Raw genomic sequence first — 21,988 nt, 5'->3', positions numbered from 1 at the left:
AATGAGTCAAAATATACTTATATTTTAACTAATATAAGTAACTTTATATAAGTAACTTTAAGTTACTTATATTAGAAATTTTATCTCAGTGACAAAGGATTAACTGGCACAAAAAGATAATAATTCCCAGACAACTAGGAAAGAACCAGTGACATGCCTGACAAAGGACAACAGATCAGTTCTGGAGATGCTTGATTTGGAATACATGGAGATTTCTCCAGCTTTGCACCCCAAAAGTATGGACTCATCAAAGAATGCAACAACTTTAAACAATCTGGAAATGAAATAACCCTCAATGAAGGATTTATAACCCTATAATTCTAAAGTGTCTGCATCAATCAAGAAAAAAGAAGCTTAATTCTAAGAGCTAAATTAATTCACAGAACAAATTTCAATGGCATAAAAATAAGACAAAGGCACCCATTAGTTTACAAACGAGACGCATCCATAGATTTATTAAAAGAAACGAGGTCTGCGGTCTGGAAAGCCTACAGTGAGCATCTACTTCCAGTCCAGATGGATCTGTGAACTCAGCCTTCTTGCAGTCCCAGCTCCTCCACCATTTTTGACCCTCGATTATTTAAGCAAGCTCCAACTCTGAACACAATGGTTCCCATGGTGATAGGAATTCTGCAATTAAGGGACAAGAGTTATAGGAATGATTCATATGTCACTTGTAAATGCTGTGTGACAAGGGAGAAAATACTGGAACTTAGCGTTATATACTCTATGAAAAAGCTGAAGGAAACCCCCAACCAGTTATTCTACCTACTGAAAACAAAATGATTGACATGCACACGCTCCCTTTTTTACACAAGCTGTTCTTTAAGAACAAAGGTTGAGGAAGACTACTCAAACAGACAGACAAACAGGCAGGCAAGCAGGGAGGGACAAAGAGAGGGAGGGAAGGAGCAGTTTCTGCTCTGTGGGGTGGGCAGTTATAAAGAAGTCACCATGTGAGACATGGGGTGATGTCATCCTGGAAAGCCTTACACAACAAACAAACAAACAAACAGCGAAAACTATCGCAGCTCCTACTGCACAATGAAACTGGCAGGAACGTCATTCACCATGACTTTTCATTAGTTAAGATTTTAGCGAAAGGACGGCAGGCGATAAACAGGGGAAGTACAGGGCGAGGTGAGCACACATTCTCCCACTCCCTCACCCCCCCCCCGGACAGAATACATGTGTTTTCTGGGGAAGCCAACATTCTGATCCAACAGCTCACTAGCTAAAACATCAACCAAAGTCAATAGAAAAAGAAAAAGAAAAACAGTTGCATATGATGACAGTTGTATATTCATTTCTCTTGATCTGAAAGTCAGAATCAATGTGAAAGGGCAAGGCTACTCGAAAATCCGAACGGAACCAAACCTCACACCTTCCTGAGATCCGTCAAGACTGAATCATCTTGTATTTCCATAGCACAGCTCTAAGAAAGGAGAGGCAAGTACTACCCGGGCCACAGCTGAGGCAAGCAAGCCTCAGAGCACCGCAGCTGCACGGCCCACATCCAGAGAGACAGTTATGTAAATGGCCTTCATCAGTGTGAGCATCCACAACTGAAAGAGGGGCCATCAAAACCAATGAAACATCTCAGCATTTACCTTCCATCTTGATTCTCCATATTCCAGACATCTCCCAAAAATGCCATTAGTGCTGGCTCTCTGGAAAGGAGGCAGGGAAGCAGGTTTTACCTCCACATCCTCTATAACCTGTGGCAGGCCACCCTAATCAGCTTTCATGCACACAGGCACACACGCTCCTCACAACAGCTAATCCCCATGAACCATGCGGAACAGCTGCAGCGGTCCACAGGGAATTGGCAGAATGTGCAATGATGTGCTAGCCAACCCCCTTGAGGCAGTGACTGCCCTGCCTGCTCCCAGGCGCCAGAGCTCATGGGTGTTGACTGCTGTAACTGACAGGCCCAGAAGACAGGCAAGTAGTTTCAGGTGGTGAGTCCTCTGCACCGGGAACACTCCGGCCCAGCAGAGCTGAGATGCATCCAGAGGATGCAGGCCTCATCATTTACACACTGTCACTGTGGGGGACAAGCTGGATCTCAGCACAGTCTACTCAACTCTGCTGCACGGGAACCAGTAAACGAGGCTTCTCCTACTAAGAAGGCACCAAATGGCTTAAGATTTGACATCATCGCTGAGGTCGGTCCTTCTACCCTGTGACAGAGGACTTTGCAATGGCTGGACACAGTCCTTGCGAGCACAGACCTGCCTAGCCCTCCAGGGCAGCTCAGCAGCAGCTGCAATAAACTGTGACCTCTGTGCCCAGGGAGGACACAGAGCCACGGCAGGGCAATACATAGGAAACTAGTCGGTGCCATACTATATGCACAGACCCTAGCACACAAATCAAGTGTGTGCTGCTACAGTGCTGGGAGACAGCGTGGGCTTCCTCTGAAATACATAAAGCTCCTTGGTTGTCTATATGCAACTATTTATGAGACAGTGAATGAGTGATATGATATCAAGAGGGTAAGATAGAGATGTTAGACATTACATCAGATAACAGGAGATCTGGAAATTGAAAGAGACTTAAAGCCATCATTTGCACTACACTCCATGAATGAATATAGCACTGTCAAGTTTTATACAATGACAAATGAGCCTATTCGCTGAAGGAGCCTGAGGAGATTTAATACTCATTTTAGGGAATCCAGTTTGGCTTCTTTTAAAAAAACAAAAACAAAACCTGAAAATTAAGCCATTTTAACTGAGATTCACCTTCAAAATACCTTACTATGACTTACCATGCTACTAACTCTGATATATAATATACCTACTTACACAGTTTATTTATGTAAGATAGAATCCCACGCAGACCAGGCTGACCTTGACCATGCTATGTAGCTGAGGATGGCCTTGAACTCTCTGCGTCTGTGCCTGAACCTCTCAAATGCTAAGACTGCAGCAGGCATGTGTCACAGATAAATGACTATATTTATAATACATTATTTTGACATTAATTAAAAAACTAGAGGCTTTCTGGCATGGAAGCACATGCACGTAACCCCAGAACCTGGGTGGTGCAGGCAGGAGCTCAGAAGATCTTCCGTTCCGCTCCACGAGCGGGCTACTTTAAGCACACTATATCGTGTCTATGGGTGGGTGTGGGTGAATGGCACACCAGCAGAGACCCAGAGCCATGTTAAACCTGTCAAAACCTCACCAGTTCAGGGATACATGACGTGGGTTTAAGGTTCAAGACCAAAACAATTATGGTGTTCTGAATACTAGAGTATTTGCAAGATAGTAGAATATAAAAATCAACCCATAATATGAAATATCTCCTAGAATCCCCAACAAAAGCACGATTCACAGTCCCTTCCTGAACAGGCTTCCCTTCGGGGTGCCATTAAAGAAGGCATTCCATTTATTTTCTCTGTACATCCAGCCAGGACACAAACGGTGCTGGACTTTGGAATAAGATGTCAGGAGAAAATAAAGGTATGTTTAAAAGCTCACTATTCCTAACCTTGGAAAATAGAATATTGCCGGAAATAATAATACTGGGAAGGCACGCTAGGTCTCCAGCCCTGAGACTGCAGAGTCAACAGACTGCCCAGAAAGCATCTTCACACAGGACCCAGAGAAGCCACACGACCGTTTCCAGTTAAAGTCCCTACTTCTCGGCAGCTGAGCAGAGGTTACGGGGAGTTTGAAGCGAGGGAGCATCCATATGCTATGTATTTCCATATGCACCCTTCTAACAAAGGAGAACTCGACTTCTGGCTCCTACAGTCTTCTCCTCAGAAGTAGAAGCACACAAAAAGGCAGCAACGTTCCCTCACTGCTGACTTTCACAGCACCAGCCTTCTAATGGAGGTGCCTGGAGAGAAGGGGAGAGCCAACTGAATGCAGCATGGGACATATGCAATTATTGAACCTGGAATTGAGCCTAGAGCCCTCCGTGAAAGCACTGACAATCAAACTGTGGTCAGGGCCCCAATTTCAAACTTCTCCCAAGGGATACCACTTCCTGACACACAGCCACGCCTCTCTTCATGTCAGAGTAATTCCACTTGACTCGGTCGGGAGTGTCATCTACTGCTAAAGGGCCTAGAAAGGACCCGGAGGCGCTAGATTAAAATCATCACTCCTGAGGCATGACACTAAATCCAAACACGCGCAAACACGCGCTCCTCATTTACCTTCTTCCCAATGAGCTTTTTCCGAAGAAACTCCCGGGCCTCAAACATGTAGGGAATGTCATACAGGGGCCGGAGCTTCTTGTTCTTATCCTGCAAACAAAATAGAATATGCTGTTAGGAATGAAAACGATTTACCACAGGCATTACTGTAACACACAGGGATCTATGCAAAACTGGCTGTCTCCTTGGGTCCCAAGTATTCTAGGCACCTGCTGACTGGTTACTAAGTAGTTGGTTGATATGCTTTCTTGAGAAATTTTTTTTCATGTGGCAGGCTCAAAAGGAGCACCTGTAGTGACCCAAATTGGAAACAAGCAACACAGAAGAAATTCAGTGCCCATGGGCACTCACTTCACCGCACACAATACACCTAAGCACCTCCCAAATCCTGACACATACACACTAGCTAATACCTATATATATTCTGGATTCAAGACAAAACTTAGAGTGACAGAGAGATACTAGAAAAGAAGTAGTTTTGCATAAGAATTCAGAGAAATGGAAAGGAGGAAATGATCAAGGAAAGTTCCACTGACATCTAGACTTTAATGTATTTGCAGGCGGGGGGGGAGGGGAAACGAGTATGAAAATTACAACTAGAAAAAACAGAACAAGAAAAGAAGCAGAAAGGCCGTCTACAACTTGGCCATCCATGGTAAACAAGCCATCTGCAGACAATGGGGCAGTCTGGAGGAAGGTGACAGCAGCAGAGACAGACAGGACTTCAGAGCTATAAGAACCTTTTTAAAACTTGAATTAACAGAATTGACAACACAGTGGGCAGAGGGGATAAAAGGGCAGAAATCCAGCATTGAGTCACGATGACAGGGCTAAGAAGTCCTGCCTGCCTCTGGTGAGGTCTGGAAACATGAGGGGTTGGGGGGAGGGGTTTGCTTAAGAGAGGATCGTATCCAGACGGTCTGATACCATTACTTCGGTGTCTTTCACATGAGGCTTAATTTCCAGGACAGCAAAGACTCTACATGTTTCTTTTTCTAACTCTTGAAAGCATGCATAATGCTTAGATTAAGTACGCTGGAAGAACATAAATGCATGTACGGACTTAAGGGTCTCCAAGACCCATATATTACATAAAAAAGTAGATGAAGGACAAAACCAGAAACTATTTCCTATGATATACGTAAACCAGTGATTTCCTTTCTCCATGGCTGGCTAACCTGGTCCTGCCTTTACCATCTATTTTTGTATCTGACAAAGTAAGTTGCCTCTATATAATCTGTGTAAAACTTAAAGAGTTTTGTAAGTTATTTTTTTCTTAAACAGCTTTCAAGTAAAGAGCCTTCGTCATTTTAATGCTACATTCATACTCATCCTAAAGTCAGTAAGAAGAAAAAAGGAAATGAAGTAGGTATCTCCTCTCAGACAGACTGAGCTCTGATGTATCGAGCACATGATAAGACATTTCAGTTCACTGTTATGACCAAGAAAACCTCTTATGAGAATGAAAATAATTCTTTCAGTTACAAGAATTCTGAGCTTCACATTCATCATCACATTGTTGTTTACTTCGTCTGTGAAATTAAAACAAAAGGATTATTGCTGTTTCAGCCTTCTGCTAGGAAGGAGAGGCACATCTTTTCACAGATCAGGTATGGGAATCCACGTCCATGGAACAGGAAGAGCGAAACTGTCCACACTCAGAACAATGTCCTGAGGCGTCAGGACTACAGTGTATGTTTAGCCATGGCCCTAAACGTGAGAGTAATACAGGAACAAGAAAAGAGTCAAAGCAAGGCTGCTTAGTGGGAATTACTGGGAATTACCCAGTCTAAAGGAATGCTGGGTAATAAAAAAAGACACACTACAGATAATTTATAAGTGTCCTAGAAGCCTGGAGTAATCAAGGGGCCACAAATTAAGAAGCCATTACATAAGCTACAAAAAGCCGAATCTAACAATGTTCACACCCCTCCCTGGGGGCTAAAGAAGCTATAGCCAATTCTCGGAGAGAAGACACTACCCCTTCCTCCCCCAAGGCCTATGCAGCATAGGGGTGCAGGGACCCCCCACCTAACATCACTCATGCTAGGCTGGGCTTCATCCCTGCCCCTGTACAGAACCCTACCCAACTCCTGGAGGTACTCATTGGTTTGCCAAGATGGCCTTTGCTGGAACTGTCCCTTTGATCTGTGAATAGATGTTTGCTGCCAGACACTTACCAGAGAAGTCCTAAAAAGACGGGCTGACAAACGGTAGATAACAGTGGTAAGCAGGATGCTGTCTGTGTTTTTTTCCAGTAAGGGTACCCAAACCACAGCCTTGCACATGCAAGGAAAGCCTTCTACTACCGCACTCTATCCTGGTTCCAACAGGATTTTTAATAAAGACAAAATCAATGGTTATCAGAATCAGCCCTCAGGAATAAAAAGACCCGATGGATTCATACTCACCGAACAAGAGAGAAAATGTATTTACAAAGAGTAACAGTGTGATGACAGAAGTCTTGTGAACAAAGATGTTTTAAATTAATCAAACAGAACAATGATGTTTGCCGCGTGCAGCTCTATGCCATGTGAGGACGCCTGGATTTCCAGGCCTTACTGACACTCTCTGAAACATCACATGGGGAACGAGAAAATAACAGTTGATTGAAACTCTAAAACTAAAACTGGAAGACAAGACTTCTGGATGCCTCAATGAAGGCCCAAGGATGATCCGTACATATGCAGGGGAAATGGCTATGTAAACAAGAGCACTAATGCAAGATAACTCTGCCAGGGCAGGACTGAGACAAAATTCCCTCAGAGGAAGGGAAGCAAGGAAGTAGTAGACCAGCAAGCACACTAATACAAAACAGGGCAGATTCAGAGTCTGATTATATGTCTCTCATGAAGCTAGGAAAGAACAAATCGCACAAGCAGAAAACAAGATATCACAAGTGAAAACAGACCGATCTTGTTACTCTAACCCTTCAGAGCTAGGAGCTACTGACATCTACAAATATCTTACAAGAGAGATATTAGAAGTCCCTAAGAAGCCACAAAATAAAAGCAATTCCTCCAAATTACCAGGTACATAAAAGCCTTTGAAATCTCGAAGAGGCAATTGAGGTATGGAATGTGTTCTGGGGAACCAGGACTGCAGTGGAATCGCCCTGCTAAAAGGGACTGTCTAGTTTAGATTCTAATTTACATGGAAATATTTTTTTTAAAATAAAAATAGAAGAGAATGCTTGCTTTATCTGGTGGGCGGATAATACACAAACCAATATGTGCTGTAATCACCATCCCTCCTGAGAAGTGACACTGCGCGAAGGCCACACAATGACTCACATTAGAGACGGAAGAGAGAGCTACTGTCATCTGTCCCTCTCCTCAAGCAACAGGCCCAGCACCCACAACACAGCTATAAAGACACAGCTAGCCTTCTGACAGGAGGCACTGTAGGCCAATAGCCAAAACAGGGAAGTCTGGGGTCAAAGATCTTTTAAAGAGGAGTGTGTGTGTGTGTGTGTGGAGAGAGAGAGAGAGAGAGAGAGAGAGAGACCTCCTGTCAGATCTTTGCCTTCAGGCTTTTCCTATCCTGCTCCTAAAATCTGTAGCCATAAAATACAATGACCTTGAAACATTCTTGAGGTTTAACAGACACATATTATGGGTCTGGGAGTAAATAAAAGGTGGGTAAGAATGTTCTAGGAAGACTTTTAAAGTTCTCTATCAAAAAGAGGAGGCCAAGACGTACTTTTTGATAAGCAAAGGATGGCGCAGGGAGTGTGAAGAGAGGTTTTAAGTGGGGCTCTGGCACAAGGTGCCTGTGGCAAGCTTCACTAAGATTCTATTTTCTCAGAAATTTAAGACAGCTATGGTCATCTGAAGACAGGCAAAGAGAACTAAGTGCAAACCAGGCCTGTGCCTTCCAACAAGACAAAAGATAGTAGGCCCCAGAACAGAAGGCAGGAGGAGGAGAGGTAACAGGAAACACAGCCTTATTTCCCAACTAGCTCAATTTACATGCCCCACTGGAAATACTTCTTAAAGGGAGGTGATTACAATGAATCACCCTAGTCTTTAGGTCAGGGACTTCCACTGTAACAAGAGGAGCAAGATAAATGAAGAGATTAATGTAGCAATCTAGGTAGGATATGATACTGGTTTACAAAAGGGTGGTAGCAGTAAAGAGGTAATGCAAGAATTTCCAAGGTAGATAGCAAATGGAATGTGACTGTCAAAGAAAAACAAGAGTCACGGACGGACCCAGGTGAGAGAAAGGGAAGCTCGAGTGTGGCACACTAGGGAAAAAGCAGGGGCAGTGGCTCAGCCCAGCGAGCTTCAGCTGCTCAGAACCACACGGGCTGGGGGAGCGGGCAGCCAGGTGTGAGTGTGGAACTGGGGTGCGTAGGGGGTGTGGTGGGTGGGTGTGGTGTGTAGAGGTTTAATAGAAACTGCAGCATGTAGAGTGATAACCAGACCCTCAATAACCTGTCTAACACCGAGACAGAATGAATCTGTACAAGCAGAGAGAGAGGACAGCTAGTGATCAGAGCACAAGGACACTACCAAAGTACTGTGTCCTGGCAGCCAAAAGTGCCTGACAGAAGGACCAATCAACTATGTCAAAAATTGCAAAGTTAACCAAGCAAGATGGGGGTGAATATTCAAATTCTGTGTCCAACTAAGTGTGGTCTTCGTAGATTCAAGAAGGGTCATTCTTGGGGACAGCAGGAGTAAAAGCCATGTTAGATCTAAAAATAAGTATACAAAAGAACAGGAAGAAAGAAAAACTGAGAGAAGGCAAGCATATAGGACTCCTTTGAAAGTTGTGGTGAAAACCAGACAGAAAGGAGGTGGTAGCTGCCCGTTAAACAGGGTGAAGAGTTTTGGTTTTTAATGTCACACGAGAGAAATGGCAGGGAAAAGTCCGGCAGTGAAGAATGAGTGACAAAAGCAAAGAGGCAATAACTCCTAAAGCAGGGTCCTCAATATGGGGCAATGGCTTTACACAGAGCCTGCTGCTCTTTTACACAGACCAGCCTGCTGCTGGTCTGCTGTGCAGGGGCAGGAGGTGTGCTGGACCTCTCTTTTCATCGGATCGATTCACTCACGACAGGAAACTGACAAGTAAAAAAGCTGATAGATCTTCACTAAAGAACTCAGAATGTTAAGTCTATGAAAAAAGAATAATTTCAATAATGAGAAAAAGTACATAACAACCGTCACATTGACAAAAATACTTGAGGTAAGAATTTGGGAAATTGGAATGTCCTTTAGTGACAGAAATATAAAATGTTACTCTGACATACTACTGCACACTGATGACTGGTGGACACACCTCTCTAATTAATGACTACTACTTACAGGTATGTACGGACTCTAGATGTTAGAAAATTCTTACATGCAGAAGACAGGCAGAATACCATCCATGTTAACACTGTGTATAGCGTGGCTATATCACGGGATACAGAGCAATTAAGCTGAATTACAGCAATCATGGAATAAATCTGAATATAATATTGAGCAGGACAAGGAAGTTGCAGAAAGACACAGTAAAACCCTATATAAATACAGAATAAACAGACAAAACGATTATTATCTATTCATTGACCCACATCAGCAGAATAAAAAAACCCCACACATATACTGATTCCTGAAATATAGCTAAAGGTTAATAATGCAGGATGAGGGAAGAGGAAGATAAAGGGCAGTGAACAAACAGGGCCGATAATGCCACCCAGGGACATTCTTACACAAATACAACACACGACATTAAGGAGCAAATAGGGGATAATGTCAGGGCTAAAGACAGAAGCCCAGTGTTTATTACCACCAACCTCACTGATGGCCTTCACCCATTCCTCACCACGTCTTGTACTTTCATTTCTGTGTGCAACAACTAACTGGCTATTATTCCCCTCACAAAAACATACATTATGGCCTTCTCCCCTTCCAAAACAAGGGAAAAAGGACAGCCCAGCACAGATGTGGGTTTCCATGATGCACAAGGAATATTTAACTACAAAATGTGCTAGGAAATAAATAGGGTCAATAAGATGTTTGACTTTTGTCTTAAAAATGAAGCAAGCTATAATATATTAATTAATGTAGCTGAGCAGATTTATACTCAGTGATGATCTTAAAGCTGACTGTTGAATTAAAATAAGAACAGACATGATCAGACTTAAATGAATAAAATTTCTAACAGTAAATAATGGACCAGTCCCAGTAGCTCTGCCTCACATGGCATTTTAATAAACAAAGGCTGCAATTTCCATGTGAATTGTAGGCTTAAAATAGGCACAGTATCACATGCCCTCGGCATATTTACAATCAAGGACCTTTCAATTCCCTTGGCAGCCAGGAGACAGGAGCCACAAGGATATCTACTGGATTCTAGTCCTGAATCACAGAACAGCATTTTTTGTTTTTTAATAGGAAAGTCTGCTAACCACAGAGGGGAAGCCTAAACTTTGTAGCTACCTTGACCAAATGAGAAATGCCTAAGAATGTCTGCAGGGGTGTGCACACAGCTACCAGACAACTACTAGGAGTTATTGGGGAGACAGGGAGGGTGTCAGCTTTATTTACTAACTAGCTCTATGTATATTTCCCACTCAAAAGATAGCTTAAGGATAAGCAAGTCTACTAGAAAGACTGATATGGGTAAAGACTAAATTTACAATCTAATACGTTTCATGCATTTCCTAGGAAGCAAAGGGAAAAAAAAAAAGTGAAGGTCTATGGACCACAGTCAAAAATGTTGGGGAGTATATAGCCTGTGCATCTTTCTGCTTCTGGGACAGCTCACTCAGGATGACCTTTTCCAGTTCCCACCATCTGCCTGCAAATTTCATGATTTCCTTGTTTGTTTTTTTTTTTTTTTTTTTATTGCTGAGTAATATTCCATTGTGTAGATGTACCACATTTTCTGTATCCATTCCTCAGTTGAGGGGCATCTGGGTTGTTTCCAGCTTCTGGCTTTTACATATATACTCACTCATAAGTGGATATTAGACATATAATATAGAATAAAACTACTAAAATCTACACACCTAAAGAAACTAATCAAGAAGGAGGACCTTGGCAAAGATGCTCAATCCCCATTCAGAAAGGCAAAGAGGATAGACATCAGAAGAAGGAGAAAATAGGGAACGAGTCAGGAGCCTGACACAGAGGACCTCTGAAAGGCTCTGCCCTTCAGACTATCAAAGCAGATGCTGAGACTAATGGCCAACCTTTAGGCAGAGTGCAGGGAATCTTATGAAAGAAGTGGGAAACAGTAAGACCTGGAGAAGACAGGAGCTCCACAAGGAGAGCAACAAAACCAAAAAAATCTGGGCACAGGGGTCTTTCCTGAGACTGATATTCCAATCAAGGACCATACATGGAGATAACCTAGAACCCCTGCACACATGTAGCCCATGGCAGTTCAGTGTCCAAGTGGGTTCCTTAGTAATGGGAAAAGGGACTGTCTCTGACATGAACTGATTGGCCTGCTCTTTGATCACCTCCCCCTGAGGGGGGAGCAGCCTTACCAGGCCACAGAGGAAGACAATGCAGCCACTCCTGATGAGACCTGATAAGACTAGGATCAGAAGGAAGACCTCTGCCCTCAGTGGACTTGGGGAGGGCCATGCGTAGAGAAGGGGAAGGGAGGGAGGGATTGGAAAGGGAGGAGGGAGGGAGCAGAAGAGAAAAAGACAGAAGAGACCAGGGGCGTAGAGAGGCTAGAAACCCATAGTGAGATGCTTGGCTGATGATAAAAGGGTTCAGAAAAAATAAACAAGTAGATTAATAACAACTGGGAACTCAATACTCGTGACCTTCTGTACAGATGGCAGCTGGTAACAGTCAAGTACTGGTGGGAAGACACAATTCCCAACAGTCTTCAGCACACACTGCAGCCGAGCAGTGGAATCAGAATGGCAGAGAGCAAGCCAACTTGACCACACCCTGGCAGAGAGGAGCAGGCAGAGCCTCACTCTCTCTCTCGGGGGCCAGTCCTCCACTCACCATGGTGACAGGAAAAAGGCAAAGGAAGTGGCAATTCCATGCAACAGTCCCAGTTACAAATGTCTCTTGGCAAACTGCCAGCAGAGCAGTGTCACAGAACCAAGAGAGTGACTGAAGTAAAGCAAATGGAGGCAGCTTCGTGTCCTTGAAGGAACTGACCCGTTATCTCCAGTGCACAGCATATGATTCTATTCCACAGGAACTTGCACATCCCAAAATTAAGAACCATTTTCAGGACTATCATGTAAGAAAAAAATTTCCCTCATGAGACTGCTCTTCTACTCAATTACATAAGCCAACTAAGAGCCTTTTCAGAAGTGCTTGCTATTTATTGCTCAGATGCAGTGAGAAAGGGGAGGAAGGAGAACAGAGAGTGAAAAGTGGGGAGGGGAGGAGATGACAGGAGCCAAACACCAGGTCTCCACCCCACCACATCCCCCAAGGTCCTGTCAAGGCTCTAACAGTAAGTAGTTTGAAGGCTCTACAGGCCCTAACCACTACTCAAAGGGCAAAGTATAAGCAGTCCCCCTCACCTCACAGCAAAAGCTTCTGCAGGAAGGTAGAGGGTAGAATAAAAGACACAGCACCACACCTCACAGATCTCAATGGCACAGGAAGCCGAGAATCCCAAGTATGAAGCTGTGCCGCCAGAGAGGTGGATCCCATAGTCACTGAAGGAAAGTTAGAAAGGCCGCCTGACGACCTGCCCCATCTGTCCTTCCTGCACAGGTGTGGCCTCCCATGGGCAACTTGGCAGATAGCTTTCTTTCCCCCCCCCCCCCCAACAAATGCTCCCCAAAGAAAAAACATCTGCTCTGATGAGAAACACGGCAGCAGCTTCGCTGGAGAAGTTATCTCTAGAGGACCCAAGAGACAGGTCCAGGGTAACGCGGCAGAAAGTATGGGACCCCTTAAGAGAACAACGGGAAAGGTCACTAACCCAGAATCCAAAGATGAGGATCTTTATCTGAAGGTGATATTCCTCAAACGTCTCCTGGTACCAGGTGATCAGACATAAACAGGACGCTTATTGGCAATCAAATATTGGAAGTCTGGCTCCTGACAGTGAGGACATTAGGGGCTACTGGTCTACCTCGTGATTGGCTTCAGTTCCTCCTGACATTGCCAAAATAATCATCTAGCCCTTTAAATGGTTTTGCAGAAAAAAAAAAAAGGCAAAAAGATATGTATAAGCTGAAATTAATCGAACTCTTAAATTTGTGCTCAGAGAGCACACTGGAAAATAAAAAATTCCATGGGAAACTGAAATCTGCTTAGCTGAGTTGTTTTGCAACATCTAACATGGGTGTTAGCAAGAGAGCTAATGTCAAGAGACAAAGAGATAAGGCAGTGTTATAGCACTAATCGCCTTCTACATTAGTACTCTAATTTCATTACGTGATATAGTAGGTCTTATCTTACCAGCCACACCTCATGAGGGAAGATTAGTGTGAGAAAAAAAACAAAAAACCTTTATGTCTACTGAAAAGCGTCCAGCATGGAGACACACTGTCAGAAAGTGGCAACGGTGAATACTAAGAGAAAATGGGGAATATTTTTGAAAAGTCAAAATTATGGGGATAAGTGAAACTGATACAACTCCAAGTGGGCTGAAAAGGAGAGAGCAGCTCCATAACATGGCTGGATTTGAGGCCTCAAATCCACTGATTGAGGCCTCGCTCACCAAACAGGAGCTCAACTACAGGCAATGTCATGATCGGACCACAGCACCTAGACTTGAAATCTCACTACATAACTGTGAAAAATAAAATCCAAACAATCAATATGCTCTTCTCTAATTTGGCTTTTCTTTTTTTTTAGAGATATACAGATTTATTTTTTTTTTTTTTATCAGTTACATTTTATTAGCTCTGTATCCCAGCTGTGTCCCGATCCCTCATTCCCTCCCAGTCCCTCCCTCCCTCCCTCATCTCCACCGTGCCCCTTTCCAAGTCCACTGATGGGGCGGAACCTCCTCCCCATTCATCTGATCCTGTTTTATCAGGTATCTTCAGGACTGGCTGCAAAGCCCTCCTCTGTGGCCTAACAGGACTGCTCCTCCCTTCGGGGGTGGGGAGACCAAAGAGCCAGTCATCGAGTTCCTGTTAGAAATAGTCCCTGTTCCCCTCACTTTGGGAAACCAATTGGTTACTGAGCTACCACAGGCTACATCTGAGTGGAGGTTCTAGGTTATGTCCATACATGGTCCTTGGTTGAATGTCAGTCTCAGAAAAGACCCTGTGCCCAGATATATTTGGTCCTTGTGGAGCTCCTATCCTTTCCCCATCAGACTAACTCCCCTTCTTTCTTATGATTCCCTGTACTCTGCCAAAGGTTTGGTCATGAGTCTTTGCTTTGAAAACACTGCTAGTTAGAGTCTTTCAGATGCGCTCAGTAGACTCCTGTCATACGTTCAATGCACATCCCATCTGTCTTTCTAAATGAGGATTGATCTTTTCTTAAGACAGAATGTTGCTATGAAGTCGAATATGACCTTGCATTTGGCATCCTCCAGCCTCTGCTTTCTGAGTTCTGGAAATAGAGACAGGCACATGTCACCATGCCCTCTTGTCTAAATCTTTAAGGCAATCCCTTGTCTCTTTACAAGTTTAACACAATGAACTCTATTATTTACCATCTGGGGAGGAGGGGGGAGGGACCAGACAAATACAGTGTGTCAAAAGCCAGTGGTTATCAAAAAATCAAAATCTTTACAGAACACAAGATTAATGTTCAAAGAAAGGTGAACTAAAAATATCTAGCTGTAACAGTTCAACACTAAATATATTAAGTTAAAATTAAAAACAAAGTAAAGAATGAAGGGGGGGGGGTATTTAGTGCCCAAACCCTCACAAGTTTGAGATCTAGTCTCAGCACTGTTGTGTGCTGGATATCTTGGAATTAGGATGAAGGGGAGATGGGGCTGGAACTCAGTGGCGGGGAGTCTACATACAAAGCACAAGGCCTTGGGTTCATCTCCAGCACCACAAAGAAAGAGCTAAGGATGCAGTGTGGTGGCAAAGCAGACACATAGCCTGTACCAGAGTCTAGGCCTGGCCTCTACCAAACCACATAAACACACAAACAGGAAAGGAGAAAAGGAAAAGGCAGGACGCAACTGTAGAGTCCTTCCCCTGTTCTGGAAGAGTAACAAGCAATGATATGAACAAGCATGAAATTCTGCTAAATGAATCGAATTCATCTGCTGTTCACATGAACAGATGGAACAGAGGAGAAATAAAAAATAATTAGTATCACTGAGAAGATTCTCTTTCTACCTAGCTAGGAATTCTTTAGATGAACTAGAAACGTGAGTCAGTGTTAAAAGGAGAAACTCCTTAACTGGCAATGACATTATAAAAACCCACAAACAACAAACCCGAGTTTAAAGGCAGAAGGGAAAGGAGTGGGGAGAAAGAGACCCTCGAAGACAAAAGTGCGGTTGGGATGGACTGAGTGGCGGCCACCACCGAGTCTAATCCCTGGCACCAGAAAGAAACGGTGACAGTAAATAAATACGTCATAGCAACTCAGAGCTAAAAACAAGGGCTAACCCAGGTCTGGGCTCTGTACCACTCAGGGCCCAACTACTGCTCCACCGGCCCTGCCCTACTGGCACCACTTTGCTCTCACTGGAGGTGCATAATTAACCAGCTGGCCTCAAACCATGTTTTCTAGTAACGGAGAAATTGTCTCCTCCATTTTTTACCCTTCATCCCCATGCTAAAAATGGAGAGCCAATGCCCTCTGAAGAGACAAGCCTGTTACTTACGGCACAGGCTACAAGCCAGATGAAACCCATCCAGCACAGCGATGTGCCACAGGCCCTCCCACAGCTCTCAAAGAGAAGAAAGCAGAGAGAGGGGAAACACATCTCTTACAATAGGAAACCGATCTTCTCTGTAGCCCACAGGAGGATGGGATGGGCCCACTCAGAGGATTGTATCGTTCTGTTAGAAAAATGTCTCTTTGTGAGTATCTTCTTTTCTTCACCATATTAAAAAATAATAATTATTCTTAAAGTTTCTTCTTGGAACAACACAGAAGGGAAAATGATGCTGGGTATGACACTATTATTTAGCTGGTGCCAGAGGAACCTTCAATTGAGCCAGAGTTCCAGTCACATTTGTGCAATAAATTCTTGTGCATTACAAAACAGGAGACTGAATTATGTAAGCGTGCTGCAGAAAGGCTTCCCTCTAGACACTGACTTTCTGCTTGGCCAGTTCATCCCTCCTGGGCCTAAATCAAGCTGCCATGTCTACTACCATGTATTTTATCCAGCAAGCCAGCCTACTCTCAGCGATTCTGCAACAAGCAGCCATCTAACATTATACACTGAAGGCCCCTTTCCTTTACTATACAACGTACATGGCCTTTAGTCCAAAGCCTCTATCATGTACCACCCCTACTAGAATGGAGGAAAATAGGCAAGGGAAGAAGAAAGAACTATGACTCTACCCCTTCCCTCACCCACATGCACATGCGCCCACACTCACAGATTCAGCACCCAGCTATCACAGCACTTACATCATAGATGACACGGTCTTGACCTACGGTACAGCAGGACCGTGACTCAGGGGAGGCTGCTGTTGGAAGGAGCCTGTCCCTCACCACGCCCGAAACTGACCACACAGCACCTGTTTGGGATCCTTTGGTGCCCACTGGCTGCACCCAGTAAACAAGCTCACAAGTAACAGACAAAAGAACTGACCACAGGGCAGTCGTACTGCAATTCTCTCCTGAGCCTGGAGCCTCACACATGCGAGGCTCGTGCTTTATGAGCCCAAGCATCCAAGTCTCCTGATGAACACACTCCTGGGAAAGTGTTCTAGAATGCCCAGGCCCACTTCCACGTGCAAACATCCCACCAAAAGGGCCACTGCACATGGAAAGCTTCCACAGTTAAAATACATGATGGCTGAAAAACTAATGCTTGAAAGATATACCAGCTGGCAAGGGGTAAGAGAGTCGTCTTTGAAACCAGTATGTGTCTAATATACAGAGCCTACAAGGTATCAAAATTACACAAAAAGGGCACAATATAATGGGTAATTTTTCTCTTCCTGATATGTTGTTGAGGCCTCTCGTGGGTAATGAATCACTGTGTTACTTTAAAGCCCAACCACAAAGAGGAAACGTTCATAGTTCACAAATCACAATCATGTTAAAAAAAGGAAAACAAAAGTTAGCTTACACATGCCAAAATGGCTGCTGTACCGCAGAGCAGGGCGTAAATAAAGCAAAGACTAGTGCAGACAGCAAAACGCACTGGAGACCTGGTAACAGCAACAAAATGCGGTTTTTCTACTATAGCAGTTTTGTTATTACGTAAGTTGTGATCCAATGAACTCTAAAAATAGCTCTTAAGGCAACTACAAAAGGGTGGGAGGGGGCAGGTCACTGGTGATGCGGACTGCGAGGAAAGGGAAATGGAAGTTACTACTTCACGGTGGTGACAAGATCACCAAAGGTCAACAAGTATGTTTTACCAAAATGTGTGTATACGTAACACTTCCAAACTATACTTGGTTTTTATAGTGTGTAGGTTTTAGCATAATAAAAAAAAAAATAGTGAGCACATTCAAGATAATAGTCTACTGACTCTTTAATCTGAAAGATACATCAGACATGCGATCAAATTCAATTTCCACACTAATATGAGAATTTTCAGATATGATTTGGTTGAGTGCTAAAAGAGATTACTCAGTTACAATTTATGAACGTAAGAGAGCAAGCTGGCCCACTTCTGTCCCCAAAACTATCTTCAAACTGTCTGCTTCTTGACTAAGCCCTGCAAAGGCATCGTCCAGCCCCATTAAATGTTATTTATCTGAGTGTGACTGTCATCACACAGTTAAAATCAGTTAAATGAACTTACCAATAAAAATGTCAACTGTTCTAGAAAGAATAATTCATGTTGGAGCCAGGCATGCAGGCACAGGTTTTAACCCCAGTGCGAGGAGCACAAAGAACGGCAAAGCTCTGGGAGTCCCGCGCCAGCAGGGCTACACAGTGAGACCCTGTTTTGAGCAAGCAAACAAACAAACAACAAAAACCATGTTCAAGTACCACTATTCTTCCCTAGGAAAGCATCTGTGGATTCTCTAGAGTCAAACCTCCTCTCCTTTCTCAGCATGTCTGGCCCAAGCTGGTACAGCCTTTACATCCCACAGCTGATAAAAAGCTACTTAAGAGCAAAAGCAGCACATTGGCTTCTTGATGCCACCTTTCTCATTTAATTTTCTCTCTTTTTTTTTTAATAGAAAGAAGAGGCTTAGAGAAGTGAAGACCCTTGGGCACACCGTTAGGACACACTCTAGAATTTAGACTAACTCTAAGATCAATAGGCACTGGACACTGCAACAGGCACCTAAAAATCCAATGCCATTTCTCCAATAGCTCAGAGTGTAAGAAAAGTAGCCATGTTCCTTTTGTCCAAGCATCAGCACCCTGGTCCTAGAAGAGCAGAGCTGAAATGTGAGGAGAAAAGGGAAACTAAGTTTGGACTGTGCTTTCCCTGTGAACCAACACTTATCCTCTGGGAGATGTGCACAAGGTGACCTCCTCACCTCGAAGCTGGGCTCTGCCTCACCATTAGATGACAAAAATGCTGGGCAGCTCCTAACAAATGCTGCTGAATGGGAGAAAACTACATAGGGTCACTGCTAATGAGAAAGCCAGACCATCTTTCCACCAAGCTACGGAATGTTTACCTAATAAATCTTGCAGATTTGAACACAACCCAAGATCAGGAGGTTACTATAAAAAAAATTTTTTTAAAAAGAAACAAACAAAAAACCACAGCCACAGCAGCCTAAAAATCTACATCATTGCCTCTGTATCCCTAACAGAGACAACACATAAAGGTTTGCATCAGAGCAAGTTAAATGGAAAAGAAAAGGCTATCCTAAAAATATGAATGCTTCCTTCTGAATATTTTAATGACAACAAATGACAGCTACTTTGTAGAGGGTTCTCCTCATTTTGACATGTCTTAATTTCATTCACAGAACTTTAAGTGAAGAAACGTACAAAGCAGAGGTGTCCACCCTGGGTGGAATGGACAAGCAAACTCAGTAAGCAGACCTTCACAGCAGGTCCAAAAGAATCATAATAGCAATACAAAAAGGACGTGGTGGAAGAAACCACCCGGCACGTCTGCCATTCTGCAGCATGTGTCCTGGACTCCCTAGAAGACAAGCACGAGCCCGGTCCATGCTGGGGTGCCGCCAGCATGATGACAACCCCGAATGCCTGGGCTAAAAGTCAGTATGGAAACACTCTGTGCAGGATATTTTCTCGGCCAGGGTGAAAGGTATAAAATTCCCTTACTTTAGCTTTAAGAAAATTTCAGTAATTTATCTCACAGTAATTATAAACCCAGATTTAATCAGACAGGGCTAAACCCAAGTTTATGCACGTATAACTTATGAATTAAAAAAGAGTTTGCCAATCGATTTGAGTGTAACTAAGGGTTATGTTTAAGCTCCTTAACTGAATTAATATACTGACAGACAATTGATAGAACTATAAATTTACCATTAACAGCAAACCACTATGGGCTGCAATTTGGCAGACATGAAAGATCCTGGCTTATAGATCCAGTACAACAAGAGTATGGGAGGCAGATGATGGGGGAGACAGCAGAACAGACTGTGGCTGGGGGGGAAGAAGAAGCTGAACTGAGCAATTACAGTTTTTTTTAAGTATGTATATGCTAGTTACTTGAGAAACTGTCCTTGTTCTGAGGGAAAGGGGCAAGGAAGGGCTGGAAAACATGAGGAATCATGAAGAGCAGAAGGGTGGCAGGACTCTGATTCTTCACAGGGTGATACGCTTCGAAACATGACACTTGAGGTAAGGCTTAAAGCATAAATGACCAGGTGCTACAGAGATGCACAGGAGTGCGGCCTATCAGGGAAGCAGAAAGTTGAAAAGACGGAGAAGACTCACTGTAGCAATGAGCTGAGGGAGAAGTTGAGGAGGTCATAACACTAACCACAGAGTGACTCCAACATGCACACACCTACTAGAGGTGGAATGGGCAGCTACAGCTGAACTCCAGGTAGCCGAGTAGTTGGGAAAATGGATGATCTACTTTAAATTCATCTTTCAATAACAAGCATAAATAGAGGGTAGTAACAGTTCAGGTGAATGCTGGATTCAGCTTTTTAAAAAGTAAAAAGATCTAAATGATTAAAAGGCAGAAAAAGAGACAGTTGAGCTAAACTCCATCTTATCATTCCAGAAAGATGTGATCATGAATGATTCACAGATATTCTACGCCCTGATCTGCTAATTGCAAAGTGTATGATCTGCGAGCTAGTGATGCACTCGTCTCCAGCAGGGACTTAGAACCCCCTCATCTCTGCAGCCTCTGGCACCTGCCGCTGTGTCTAACACATGGTGCACTGCTCAATTAATGTTTGCTGAATAAAATTACCTAATCTCTCCGGACTTCAGTTTCCACCTCTGTTAAAAAGAAGAATTGGCTAGATCTAAGCGATGCTCCTTCCAGCTCTAAATGCCCATCAGCCTAGGAACGTTACTTTAAATGGGTCAATTCCCTACGATTCTTTGCCATGTTGTACAATTCACATTCAACCAAGGGCATGAGAACATCAAAGCTGCGCCACCAGCCTAGGACGGAGATTACCTGCCTTCTTGAGCGGCTCCTTTGAGATGGAAATGTTTCCATTAAATCAGGTCAAAGAAAGGAAATGGCAGGTAGGGCACTTCAGAAAATGTGATGACAGAGCTTTTCCACCCTTCCCACCCCCAGCATTGTCAGTCTGTCCAGACATGGGTACTACATGGAAAACTTCAAAATGGAAAAGAAATGTTTGAAAGTTAATTTTCAAAAGTAAAGTTTTTCAAAGGCAATAAATCAAGAATGAAAACAGCCTTGGATAAGTAAGCAACCAGTGTACATACTGTGAAAACAAAGAAATGTCAGACAGTACCTGGTTGATGAGCTAGTAACCTCAAAGTGTGCCTCCCTGCTCCAGCACCAAAGTTAAACAAAGTAGGTAAAGAAATCAATAGCCAGAAAAGCTGCAGTTATTTTAGGACAAAGCTGCTGAGTCATCAGATAACTGTCCCTCTACTTCTAACACCAGTGGCTCCTCAAATCTTTCCAGTTCAGCTAATAAATTCCAATGTAAAAAATTCTATATTAAAAAGTCTCATTCAATGGGATTGTGCACAGCAATTTAATCTAGACTACATAGGTTTTAGCAACAATGCTTTTGCTCTAGACCATTACTAACATTAACCACTCAAATAGACAGTTCATAGTTGGTGGTGGATTACACTACCTGGCCTTCTGGCTTTACGTTGACCATTATGTCAGTCAATTCAAATAGAAATCAAATAGCGTTGTGTAAAACTTACTGTAAGAGAAAAGAAATCTCAACCAAATAGAAGAGTCAAAGCCTTCTCGCTGCAGAGATACTGCAGGGGTCAGTGAGAGGGCTCACTGTGTAGAGACGCTTGCCCCTGAGAAGGTGTATGTTGACCTCCACAGCACAGGCTGTGACACGCACACATGTGCACACGCCCACACACGGTATTAACTGTCTTTTGCACAGCTACTGTCTTGGAGTTTCTGAAACCTGTGCTGATTTTGTAAACTGCTGTTGGCATAGTCGTGGTGGCAGAATTTCAGGAACAGTACAATAAAAAGCTACACCTTTTCCACTTCTGCTGCCACTGCCTTGAAAACATCTCTGTGTAAATTATCATTATTTACTTCATCTAATTTAGCGCCAGTAACGCTGAACTGTTCAAGAGGAAAGACGATAAAAGAATGAAGCAAACATTAATGGTTCTGCTTATTTTTCAT

At 43.4% G+C, this 21,988-nt stretch overlaps 1 protein-coding gene across 1 annotated transcript in view; it reads right to left on the bottom strand.

Annotated features, from left to right (window-relative positions):
• The window catches only part of Snd1 (staphylococcal nuclease and tudor domain containing 1), a 399,985-nt gene that overhangs the window by 253,927 nt on the left and 124,070 nt on the right, over positions 1–21,988 (bottom strand). The window contains exon 11 of the mRNA XM_060374009.1: positions 4,175–4,264. Coding sequence (XP_060229992.1) covers positions 4,175–4,264 — 90 coding nt within the window. The remainder of the gene's footprint in view (positions 1–4,174; positions 4,265–21,988) is intronic.

Source organism: Meriones unguiculatus, chromosome 21 (genome assembly GCF_030254825.1).
Source record: "Meriones unguiculatus strain TT.TT164.6M chromosome 21, Bangor_MerUng_6.1, whole genome shotgun sequence".
In the NCBI taxonomy this organism is placed as follows: Eukaryota; Metazoa; Chordata; class Mammalia; order Rodentia; family Muridae; genus Meriones; species Meriones unguiculatus.
This window is presented reverse-complemented; position numbering and strand designations above follow the sequence as displayed.